The sequence below is a fragment of the Mya arenaria genome, chromosome 13 (genome assembly GCF_026914265.1).
Source record: "Mya arenaria isolate MELC-2E11 chromosome 13, ASM2691426v1".
NCBI classification, from domain to species: Eukaryota; Metazoa; Mollusca; class Bivalvia; order Myida; family Myidae; genus Mya; species Mya arenaria.
In genome coordinates, this window is record NC_069134.1 from 50,047,046 (window position 1) to 50,060,609 (window position 13,564).

At 34.1% G+C, this 13,564-nt stretch overlaps 1 protein-coding gene across 2 annotated transcripts in view; it reads right to left on the reverse strand.

Annotated features, from left to right (window-relative positions):
• Positions 1-6,102: 6,102 nt before the first annotated feature.
• LOC128213198 (ATP-binding cassette sub-family A member 2-like) overlaps positions 6,103-13,564 on the reverse strand; it is a 59,367-nt gene continuing 51,905 nt past the window's right edge. For both annotated transcript variants that reach the window (XM_052918754.1, XM_052918755.1), the window contains exons 41-49: positions 13,261-13,332; positions 12,921-13,027; positions 12,642-12,783; positions 12,050-12,184; positions 11,726-11,829; positions 11,303-11,508; positions 10,822-10,958; positions 10,345-10,569; positions 6,103-9,534 (exon numbers count right to left, since the gene is read on the reverse strand). In XM_052918754.1, coding sequence (XP_052774714.1) covers positions 9,493-9,534; positions 10,345-10,569; positions 10,822-10,958; positions 11,303-11,508; positions 11,726-11,829; positions 12,050-12,184; positions 12,642-12,783; positions 12,921-13,027; positions 13,261-13,332 — 1,170 coding nt within the window. In that variant the 3' untranslated portion in view covers positions 6,103-9,492. The remainder of the gene's footprint in view (positions 9,535-10,344; positions 10,570-10,821; positions 10,959-11,302; positions 11,509-11,725; positions 11,830-12,049; positions 12,185-12,641; positions 12,784-12,920; positions 13,028-13,260; positions 13,333-13,564) is intronic.

Below are 13,564 nucleotides of genomic sequence, written 5' to 3' on the forward strand. Positions count from 1 at the left end.
TGCGATAATGAATATTGCAATCAAAACATCAGCTCCCTGCAGACTGAAAATCAAAGTAAATATATTGAAATTCTTGTATTTGAATAAAAGAAAACCTAATACTTACGATAAGGGATGGCAACGAGTAGTAAAATTGGTGCTCGAGTACTCGGATAATCTTCGGATTGAGTCCTTGGGTACTCAAATAACTCGGGAAACTTGTATTGGTTTTCAGGGATACAAGTTCATGGATGATTTTTTCATGCACCATGTGTGTGAGTAGTCGTTGTATTGGCCATTTCCAACTTTTGATGAGTCTATCATTATCATTTGTCCTTTTTAAGTTAACAACATTGTTAACTTTTACCAATTTTCCTTTTTGCAGTACAAATGAAGCTTGATGGAAATACTTACATGTAATCCATTTTGAGAATGTTGTTTGTTTGGTTCATCGGATGATTTATGAGGGTTATTCCTGAAAGCCGAAATAATGACAATCTAGAAGTCAGCTAGAATTTCAAGCAGAATTAACTTCTGTTATGAATAAAGATGATAGTTGTTGTGTGGAACAGAAGCCTATATTAAAATGAAATCAACTACTTAAAATATTGAAATCAACTATTTAAAATATATGTAATGAAAAACATTCTTTCAAACTAGGGCTCCGTTTGAGTATGAAAGATTTGTGCCCAAAGTAGAGTTACGGGGCTTGGACCCCTTGTGAAAATGTTTCAAACGCCATTTATATTCATTTCAGGGCACTTTCTAGTTTCTATTGTTTTTGATGAAATATCCATGGAATTGTTTACAGCTGTACAATAGTCTGAAGTTCTAAAAGATCTTAATCCTGATTTCAGGATTAGTCCAATCATTTAGAACCCAAGCATTAGTAAGTATTGCTAAAAACTCCCATTTAAGGCCAATATAAAGTAAATTTTATCCAAATGGTTTTTAATTGGGGGCGGAGGTGACATTTATTATTATATTTTTTCGTTGAATATTTGTTCATGAATATGTGTTCATACATAAGGGACCATATACCTGTGATGCTAGACGAACCATGAACACCATCATAACAGTTCTTAAACCATGCGAATGTTAACATCAACACTTAATGGTATGCATTAAAGCCATTGCTGAGCGGTACGTGACCGATACGCAAAAACAGACCCCAGTTCAATATTTTTTTCATTTGATTCAATAAAATTCAAGGGGCTTCCAAAAAAAGAGGGTACATGCGGGGATGAAAATCTAGCAATTAATTTATAGCTGATTAAGGCCTTACCATAAGCTGCAGGGTGTCCCTTGATGGTCTGATTGAGATTCGCCCGAAATATGGCGTTGTTAAAAGTATGTCGGCATGGAGTGGAATCCTTTCTGATTAAACCATGCCTGTGTTAAGTAATAGTAATATCTATTAGAAATATTGTTATATGAGGTTGACATTATTTTTCTTGAAAGTTTTGAATGCAACAGTCAGGTATTGAAATTTAGAAGCAAGATATATTTATATAAAAAACTACATGATGATTCTGAAATTTATGGAAAAAATCACTTCGTTCAACATACCAAATTGAAAGTATGTACGAGAGATTATTGTAGTTTTAAGTTAGCCTCGTGTTCACACAATAGCAGGATATAAGTGGTATAAGAGCATGCACTATAGCTGGAAACAGGTGGTATAATAGCATGCATAATAGCTGGAAATAAATGGTATAAGAGCATGCACAATAGCTGGAAACAAGCGGTATAAGACCATGCAAAATAGCTGGAAACAAGTAGAATAAGAGCAAGTACAATAGCTGGAAACAGGTGGTATAAGAGCATACACAATAGCTGGAAACAGGTGGTATAAGAGCATGCACAATAGCTGGAAACAAGTGGTATAAGACCATGTACAATAGCTGGAAAGGAATGGTATAAGAGCATGCATAATTGTTTTATCCATAACGGCAAGCATTTAATGATACAGCACATGGAAAAAAAGCAAATTAGATAAGTATGCTTTTCCACCCAATTACTAGAGCTCAAACCGGAGAAAATATGAGCGCGTACAATGGCTGTTCCTCTCATAGCAAGTTCTCGGAATATGGTGGGGCTGTTTACTCCAATGTCCTTGCAGACTGACGCAAATCAGTGCCAAAACTGAACGCTCCATAATTGCACGTTATGACATGGAAACTTAAAGATTGTCAGTCAGAAAGGGTTTGGGAGGGGGGTAATGGTAAAAATGGTCAAGGAGAAAGAAATCAAGATATTGCTATTTTATTCAAACTGAAATGCGTTAAACATTATAAGGTCATGAAAGCGCAGAAAAAGGTCAAAGCATTGCAAAAAAAAGTCGTTATTATGCAGAGAAAAGTCAAGATATGCACAAAAATCATTTTTTTGTAAAAAGGTGTTGCAGTGTTGCCATAGTCATGATATGCGAAACATGTCCTGGGTTTTTACGCAGATGCACCAACTAAAGCCATCAATATATGTGATTCAATGGATGCCTCTTGAAGAATGTATTAAGTATGTAGCATTCGTTCTATCTAAAATCTTCAATAACTTATTGAACTCATGACATAACGTTTCACGAGCAGATTTACCTTGAAGCTTGTATTCCTCTGTAGTATACAGATACTATTTCCCCTACACGTTTTTGTATCGAAGGAGGAGTCTTACCTTCTGTATTATACATGTAATAATTTCCCTGCTCGTATACACCATTCTTTTAATGAGGATACTTATGTGAAAAACTACAGAAACAAGCTAAGTAGCATAACGTTTAAACATAAACCCGGTGTGATGGCACTAGGTAAACGCCAAGGAACACAAAAACATAAAATCACAAACAAGAAACATGGAAGAACAGCACAAAACTCCACAAACAGCACAGTGCATATATACTATATATTTAAACTAGAACTCCGCGAGTCGGATGTGTCGCCTGACGAATTAATTACTGTCGACATTATAGCTGTTAGATTGGCATTTTATTCATTTATAGACAATGATGTTGCCATATAACTTTCAAGTGTAGGTGGCATTTGAACCCTCAATCAGATATACTTACGGAATAAGTTTCAGGTTGAAACCTCCTATAGTTTACGAGATATGCCACGGACAAAACCTAAGCAAGAAAATTAACAAAGGGCAATAACTCTAAAAATATGGCAGCAAGAGTAACGGTTCTTGTGCACTGCACTTGCCCTCAATGAGATCTATCTAGCTATGAAGTTTCAAGTTGATACCTCTTATATTCTTCAAGATATGCCCCGGACAAAACTTTAGGCATGAAAATTAACAAAGGGCAATAACTTTAAAACTAAGAAAGCAAGAGTAACGGTTCTTGTGCACTGCACTTACCCTCAATGAGATCTATCTAGCTATGAAGTTTCAAGTTGATACCTCTTATATTCTTCAAGATATGCCCCGGACAAAACTTTAAGCATGAAAATTAACAAAGGGCAATAACTTTAAAACTAAGAAAGCAAGAGTTACTGTTATTGTGCACTGCACTTGCCCTCAATGAGATCTATGTACATATGAAGTTTCAAGTTGATACCACTAATAGTTTAGGAGATATACCCCGGACAAGCGAAAATGGGACGTGGACGCCACCGCCGCCGCCGACAAAAGTAACCCCTATATGTCGTCTTTTCAGGCGACACAAAAACTAGGTTTGTTTATCAGGGATTGTTAGGTACCGCCTTGGAACGGTCAGTAAAATGTAAATTTACATGGGGTTTAAACCAGTTTACGTGCACAAACCTCACTCTTATCCCAACAATCAGAAATAAAGAAAAATACGTAAACGGTAAATCTTATCACAGTATGCATTAACTTGAGAAAACTTAATAATAAAACAAATAATGATAATAGACTTATAGGTAAACCCAAAGTACTTCAATGAATAGAGATCCCAACTCTATCTGCAGACGGAGGAATACAATTCAGAGCACATAATGCAAAAATCATTCTGTAGTAATATTTCCCCTGCTCGTATACACCATTATTATAACGAGGAGCAATACCTATGTAGCTTGTATTCGTCTGAAGTTTACATGTCATATTTCCCCTGCTCGTATGCGCTATTGTATTTAATGAGGAGTCTTACCAATGTAACCTGTATTCTTCTAAAGTAAACAGGTGATATTTCTCCTCCTCGTATACACCATTATTTTAACGAGGAGTGTAGCTTGTTTTCGTCTGTAGTAAACAGGTAATAATTTCCCTGCTCGTTTACTCCAATATGTTTCTACAGCACTAGGCATGATATCAGATACTAATATGTTGGTATGTGGCAACAGCCGTTCTGCAATAGACTGACTCGGAGTTCGGCTCTGATGGTGGCTGAAACAGAGCAGTTACTACCAGGGCATTGCAAACTACATATTATAAGGAGCAGCACCAGCAACACATTACCAATGCCAAAAGATCACGGTATAGATTTTAGTGAAGGAGAGTACTGTTGAAGAGTTTTTGCCTGAGAAAAACAAGACATTCCACTTTGGAAATGGCTCCAGAGAATGGTACTTCTTGCGAGCCTTTCGGAGGACAATTATATTGTATGTGCCTTGCATCGTCCTTTATTTACAAAATAATGCAAAAAAATGTTTTACATTGGACCTGTCCCGGACACTTGACAAGATCTGACGTTTTGAAGAGTTCGAGAATGAGGTGCTTAAATTGTACCACAAGAGTATGCAGAATACATGCAGTCTAAATTTGAGTGAGAATGCTAAACTTCAATGATGGATTTGTACTATCCAAATAAAGACGTACACATCTTTTTAAATCAACAGAAGGACATACATCAAATACATTGTTAGCGACCGCATTTGAACATAGTTTTCCTCTTCAACATTAATATTTCTCTTCCCGGCATTTCAAAGGAACACAACATCAAAATTGTGTTACAACTATGATTTAACAGAATAACTTTGTACGGTTTCATAAATTTCTTCAAAGCTAAAAATTGCATTAACTCATCCGATTGGTGGATAAATTTACAACCTTAAAAGTTTTCTCTAGACTCCGACCTAATCTCCAGGAGTTTGCTGTAATGTAATATCATTTACAGTTGATGTGTTGGAGCACTCGCGGAACATTACGATCCGGCATAGCATTTTATTAATTTTTTCCGGTAATTAAATTAAAACATTTGTTGCGTTAAGTGTCATCCCGAATCCATTAGATAGACATTGTTTGCGACCACATAAAGATTGCTATGAACACGCACCCAAATCTTGGAAAACTGGAAAGAGTTTGTTATTAGTGATTCTATCTTAAGCATATACTACATGAATTTTCACAACATCTCTGTTTTTCTGTAACGAGTTCTAGTTTTCACAACTATGAGATGAAGAATATCGCAATGGCACTCGATATACGTTCGTGTATTCAAACATATCGTTTGAAAGGGGCATTTAAATTGTTAAATCTATTGAAAGTGTTCTTAACGTTGCACTTTCAGATCGTTTGTAATTAATTAGCCCCCCCCCCCCCCCCCCTGAATAATAGTACCCATTGCAATTGTACCTTTAAGTTGCACTTACAGATCGTTTGTAATTGACTTCTAAATTAGTGTCCATTGCAATGGTACCTTAAAGTTCCACTAACAAATCGTTTGTAATTGACTTTTACATCATAGTACACATTGCAAAGGTTCCTTTAAGTTGCACTTACAGATCGTTTGTAATTGACTTCTAAATCAGTGTCCATTGCAATGGTACCTTAAAGTTCCACTAACAAATCGTTTGTAATTGACTTTTACATCATAGTACACATTGCAATGGTTCCTTTAAGTTGCACTTACATATCGTTTGTAATTGACTTCTAAATCATAGTACCCATTGCAATGGTACTTTAAAGTTACACTAAAAGATCGTTTGTAATTGACTTCTAAATCATAGTACCCATTAGTCATTTTAAAATTTTCAGCCATCTGACATTTTGCCTTACACTTTAACATGTAAATGGCTTCTAAATAATGTGACCCATTGTAATTGTGCCATAATGTCATACTTTTTAACAGGTGGTGTAAAAGTGATCTACAGTATATAAGTTTTGACAATGAATCAATAAATAATCCGAGTCAAGCATTCTCAACAACATTTATAAGACCAACAAACATACCAAGAATAAATCCTTTATTGCTTAGATAAACCACTTTGACTGAAAGACAAAGAAAACGCAACTAAACTAAGTGCAATAAGAAATATGAATAAAACATTTTATAAAGTCATTATCATCTTAACACAGGTATGGTATCCAAAATAGTCAACATGATTGAAAGCGTATCCATCACAGAGCTAACAAGGAAATACACTCACCCCCCAAAAAATGATATAAATTATAGGAGAAATCACCAAAACCTTTACAAACCTCAAATATTTATATAAACGAGAGGTATCACTGGCTATCAGAGCACCCACTACACCACCTTTCTGTAATAAGAAGTATCACTGGGAGATGTGTATGCTCATTGCATGGCCGATGTATTTGATAAGGCATCAATGAAGTAAATGGTACTAGTAATTAGAAAAAAGGACCATAACAACTTAACATACTTAAGCAAAGCACAGTTTTTAATTGAGAAAACCAAACACAAATGTTTCGGGTGTACAGTTTAAATCAATACCTCAAAACAGACTAGTATAACAAAAGCAGTCAAAAACTGCCGTATCCCCGTCGATTACTAAAGTATCAATTTCGTCGTACAAGAGGATTACAATTAAGGGACAATAACTACAAAATAACTGCACTCAAAGTTATGGATCCTGTGCCCTGCACTCCTCCTTAGTATAAGACATATCTGTATATGATGTTTGGAGTCAACACCTCAAGGAGTTTTCAAAATATGCTCCGGGCAAAGAATAAGTATGAACACTAACAAAGGGCAATGAATAAAAAATATTGCACCCTGAGTTATAGTTCTTGTGTACTGCATTTTTACTCAATGAGACCTTTCTGTATAATTTTGAAGTTTTAAGTCAATATCTCAAAGACTTGAAAATAAGTATAAAAATAACTAAGTGCAATAACTAACCATATATTGCAGCCATGCTTATGGTCCCTGCGCATTGCACTTTTCTTTTATGGGATCTATCAGAATATGAAGTTTGAAGTTAATACATCAAAGACGCTTTTTCAAGTTATGCTCCGGATCTAAAATAATTATGAAAAATATTCTGCAGACAAGTCGTGTTTCTGTGCACTGCTAGTCGTCTTAATGAAATATATCTGTATATAAATTTGAAGTAAATACCTCAAAGATTTTGTTAATTTATGCTCCTGACAAGACTGTCAGGTTGAGAGGAGTGAAAAAAAATAATCGAAGGGCAATAATTCGAAAAATACCATACATAAAAAATGTCTATTTTGCACAGCACATCTTCCCAAACACTAAATATATGTATGAAGTTTGAGGTAAATATCACAAAAAGATATGTTGTAATGAAAAAAGTAGACGTGTCCCGATGTCCGAAACTAAAGAGATTTTTATATAAACCATATCACTAGGTGATGGTAGTATAATAACTCGGTTTACCATGTGATGCCCGGTATTACTATGTTCTTGTTAAACATGGACTTAAAGATGGTCTCATTGTGTAGTAGTCTAAACAAACACATATTTATATGAACAAATTAATCCTGTATGATTAAATAATGAACAATCTTTTATATTTTTATAAACATGGTGGCAAGCTATCTGAAAGCTTGCAACATTAAGGATATAAAACAGACATTATTGATGCACTAATTCTTTCCGAGCATATTCGTTCATTTTATAGTAGTTGTATGTAACTAGTTGACTCTTCGGATAAAACAAGGGATACCATTACGTACATGTATCCCGCAGCATACACGTTAGATTATAGACAATGTACATTTAGTTTCTGTTCATTTCTTTCTATCAAAAGATGCTTATGTAAAATGTTCAGAGATAAAACAGTAAGTTTAAGTTTCTTATACTAAAAGGGTTAGATGCACAAACGTCACACGTAAATCTTACTTGAACACTATAACACAGCTGGATTAAAGAAGAGCCAAAAACTGCTTCAATCCAAAAAAACAACAGAACAATGTAAAAATGTTTTATAGAATAGTGCAACCAAAACATTAACATAGACATTGCTTACTTTAAGCCTGTTTGGTATATGTGAGAACAAGAACAAAAAGTCATGTGTTGTGGGGAACATGTTGAGCTTAGTTTCAATAAAAACAGAAAGATATATCCACCCTGTTCAGTTATGGCCATGTAAGGTAAATTGGATACATACAAAACATAAGTACAATAACATGTACATATGAAAACAATTGTGAACAACTACATATCAATACGAAAGGAAAATTTAAAAAATAACTAATGTCAATAAGGGAGATATTATTTTAAAAAAAATACATGTCAGTGTAAACGAGAAATTACATGTCAACTTAATTTATGTCTATAAAGAAAAAAGCACTTTACAAATTGACTAATATATAAACTCGTTCTTCTCATAAAATATATTAAATATCTTCTGAACCACAAACAATAAAACAACCCCATTTATTTTGTATTTCAGATCAAACGATTTTCCTCTGTAATGGATTGTTGTAGAAAGTTTTGTTACAGGAAAACCATGTTAGATATATTCCTCCACTTATAGAAATGCAATATTTCCACAGTGACTTGTTAGTTTAATGTGTATTTCTTAAAATACCAAAATCAAAACAATTACCATTACCGCATAACAATAAACCAACGATCATATCCTAATACTAATACAGCATAATTACAAAATTTACAAAAATAAAGCATGTACTTTTACATAATGTAATATACCATGCATATAAAATATTATTGCACGCATTTCAAGCAAGCATATTTTAACAACCGTTCTAATGATAGTCAATACAAAACATTGTTAGTCCATTGGTTCAACAACAGAAGTCTCCGTAAAAATACTGTAATATATGGATTTATGAACAGTGAGATCCCATGAAAATGAATAAATTATTATCACGAAATCATTAGCTAAAGACAAAATAAAAACAAAACACAAGTGGAAATGCATATAAATAAAACACATGGCAAATGATCTTTGTTACATAAACTATACCATAATCAGAATAAATGCCAAAAGGTAGTAAGTTTAATCAACTCATAACCATTTCCTTTAGCTTATGAACCAAAGTTCATCACAAAAACACAATGTTTATCTTAAAATGAAGTTCCAGACAACCAAATATTTCACATAACAATGATCATAACAATTGGCTCTCCATATTTGCATCAAGAGCTAATTCAAAATTCACTTCCAACTATACCGGTACTAGAAGACTGTTACAAGTTAGTTTCTGTTGCTATGCGTTACCTTGCTTCTCGAAGCTTAGAATATTGATACTAGTTATTTTCTCAACATATGTGTAGGCTTAATGTATGCTCTAGAATGTATATGGCTTTACTATGGCTTTACTTGCTTTTGGCAAGAACTGTTGCAATAGATAGCAGGTCTCTATTAAGGAATTGTTTCTTGATCATGTGTTGACTGTATCCATACTGAGCAGGGATAAGTGAGTCTAAAAGAGAGAGAGACAAACATTATTACCATTAGGTATTACCATCAAGGTCATAAACAGATCGAAGAGAAACCTCAAAATAAAAGGAGAATTCACATAAAAAGGAAGTTTAAAAGAATAATAATTTCAAGTGTAACAAATAAGACCTTAAAAATCATGTCAATAGCCCTTAAAATGGTTAAGTTACTAAAATCAGTATTTCGAAACATAAAAGTTTGTAAATAAGCGTACAAAAATAAAAAACACATTCAGAATTGATAAGCCTTTAGAAAGGTCAAAGTAAATTATAGATTAGCTTTTAGAAAGATAAGAATACACATACAAGTCCTTCAAAATACTAAGATAACTTATTAGGGAGGTTAAAATACACTGATTACTATATAGAAAATTGTTACGAAATACAGCCTAGTATTTAAAAAGGAATCTAAAACACACAGAAAAGCCTAGATAGACAGGATGTAATTATACACAGATATGCCTCTAAAAAGGATGTTAAGACACACTAGTCAGCCTTAAGAAAGACATTTAATAAGCCTTTGGTAGGGTTTTAGGCTGCAAATATAAGCCTTTAATTTAAAGAAAGTTAAAATCATTTTTCATTACAAAAAATGTCAAATTACACATAAACCTTAAGGAATGCTAAAATCTACTCAGATAAGCTAAGATCAACGGATAGAAAATGCATAGTTGAACCTTATGGTGTAAAAGGGAGGATTATTTAAAAAAAATATTCAGAGGCACTCTGAACATTTCTATTTTTTTAAAAATTAAAGTATACCGATATTCTAAGCAAGCTAAATATAAACCTACCCCGGCTCCTCCAAATCCTAACAAAGGGACATCATCATCCTCTGTTTCCAAGGGAACCTCAGCCTGCAAGTCTGACAACATCTCATCGTCTTGCGAAGACGAAGACGATATATTTGTAGTAGATGACACTGCACGAGACCTTGTTCTGGAAGCATGGATATCTAGGGTGGAGTCTTCGCTCTCTTGCACTATCTCCACTTGTTGCTTCACAAAGTTTATAAAGACCTGGAAAAGTAGGTGTAAAATAGAGACTTCAAACATGGTTTGGTAGCATCGTACTTCTGCAACATTCTCAGTTAACAATTCATAAAAACATTCAAATAATAAAACATTCAGTCTGGTGCAATAATATGCATAGATTTGTAAATGAATGAACTATTGGTTCTACAATATTTCTTTAGTTACAACTGGATACTGCTTTAAAATAATAATGCATCTTATCTTAAAATAAGTTATTTTAAACAATAAAGGCATTACATTGTCGAGAGTATTCTGGCTGACAGAATAGTCCTCTATGTTGAGATCAGTCTGGGCTTCCTCGAGTTTAGAGAAAACATACGATAGTGATATATCCTGGCTTTTTAACTCAAACTGAAGCAAGTTGTGGTGGCACTCTGTAATGCAGAAATACATTATACGGTGGCAAGTCGGACTATCATAAGAAGAAAATAATAGATCTAAGTTGATTATTCGTAATAAAATTATTTATTATGGCATGACTTTTTTTAATCCGTCCATACAACAGAAAGTTAGTCCTCGCCAGAAATTGAGCCGGACTCTCGGACGGACAGTGCGAATTTCATTTGCCCAACTTTAGGGTGTAAAAACATTTTTGATCATTATACAATTATTTATTATGGCAAGATTTTTGAGAGCCGTTGAGATTGTTGTATCCTTATTCTTGACCTTAACCGGATATAATTATACAAGTACAATGGCATTGCTATTAGCTATTTACCTTTAATATCTGCAGCCGGAAAGTTTTGGAGAATAAACCGTCTTGCACGCGTCTGTGAGTGTTCAAACTCTGGCCCTTTAAGTCGAAGACTAAGAGTATATCCGTCCCCGAACTTATTCTTGAGATGCTGTATACTTCCCAGACACTTGAACTGACCATTCACCATGATGGCCAGACGGGTACATAGCGCCTCACACTCTTCCATGCTGTAAAGTAAAGCGTTATTCAGTTGGTGTCAGCAAATTAAAAAGATGGTTATAAATACATAATATGCCTATATACCGTAATATGTTTTGTGAAAACAAAATTTTAAGTTTAAACCTCCTTGCTCTGCATTTAAACAACTATCCAACACATTTTCAATGTATTTTCTAAAGGACTTTATTTCTACCAAGGAATTCATTTAAAATGCATGTACTTTACCTATGAGATGTCAGTATAATAGAGCGGCCATCTTTGATGAGGTTCAGTATAAGGTCCCATAAAAAGCGCCGTGAGTGTGGGTCCATGCCAGTAGTTGGCTCATCCTGTAACAGTGTTTTTATATGTATTATCATATCTGTTTTTAAGATGATAACTACAAGTATATTTTTTACATTTTTTTATGTTCTGACAATAAACATAAGACTATTTTTTATTTAAAATATAATGTTTTAAAAAGGCCTATATTTCTGTTTAAATATAATTATTTGTTTCGCGAAATCCTTAACTGTATAAATCATACTAAAATTGTAATATATCCATTACCATAAAAATCAGTGGAGGGTGACCTATGAGAGCTATAGCAGTGGATAACTTCCTCTTATTTCCTCCACTGTACGTGCCAGACAGTTTGTTCTGATACTCCGTCAGGTTGAGCTTTTTAAGTGCCCATTCTACTATCTGCAAGATGAAAATAAACAATGAAATCACACAATTAAATTCCAGGAAAGTTTTGTATGCTCTTTAATAATATTTATTTTGAATACGGGTAAGCTTATAACCATATATGATCAGCACAAAGGACAAAATAACATTATAAAAGTTTTTTTAAGCAAAATCATATAGCTTTCAAAATATCAACTGGCAGTACCTGGTCTACTCAGTATGTATTACAAAACACATGCCCCACCCACCATCAGACGGATGTATACCTCACATGCCTTACGAACCTGGTTTTCCTCAGACATAGGTTGACCCCTCAGTCTGGTGTATAATTGTACATAACTGGACATTATTCACATAACACATACCTAAGGCAACTGGTTCTCCTTGGATGGAGGTACGCCGCTCAGTATGCTGTATAGTTGTATGCGTTTATATACCTTGAAACTATTCTCATAACACATGCCTTACATACCTGGTTCTCCTCAGATGGAGGTACACCCCTCAGTCTACTGTACAGTTGTATGTGTTCACGAGCTGTTAATTCATCGAATAGAGCGTCAAACTGTGGACAGTAGCCAATGTTCTGTTGTACCTTCAACATGTCCTTGGTTATACTGGAAAATTAGGATTTGTGCTATTAAATATGTTTCTGAACCATTGTTTGTTACTTATAAAGATCAGTATATTTCTGTAAGTAAATCGAAATAGTAGTGACAACAACCAGAGTACAGTAAACCCCACAAATCCTAACCTGTATCTGTTGAGGTAAGCGTCGCCTGATGTAGGTCGAAGATCCCCCGTCAACATCTTAAATGTTGTTGTCTTTCCAGCACCGTTCACTCCCAGGAGGCCAAAACACTGTGAACATAAGAAAACCCAAGGTAAAAATAGTTAATATAAAACTGTATTTAACTGCTTAATTCCCAAGGGATAGAGTAATTATGAACAAAGATGTTAATAAGTGAGCTTAAGGATGACCTAATAAAGCGTAAACTTTGTGCCAAACAATGCTAATATGATAATACAATATGATTATGTTTCATAAAAAGTTGTATGTATATATTCTTTGAAAATATATTTGTTAAACACACCTCTCCTTCTGGCACGCCAATACACATCTTGTCCACTGCCAGGTGATGACCCATTTTACGAGTCTTGTAAACCTAAAGTTCATAAAAAGATCTCCTGGTCAAAATTAAATACTTAAATTGGAAGTTAATTATAATTTCCTTTGAAGGACATCACAAAAATTAATCAATGACATTAATCGATTCATGGTTTAGAGGTTTTGAATATTAATTTAACTGCGTCCCATCCTATGATAATTTATAGTCGAAAATGTCCAGATTCATTCTATACTGAAAATTGAAGACTAGATGTAAAATTGCATAAAAT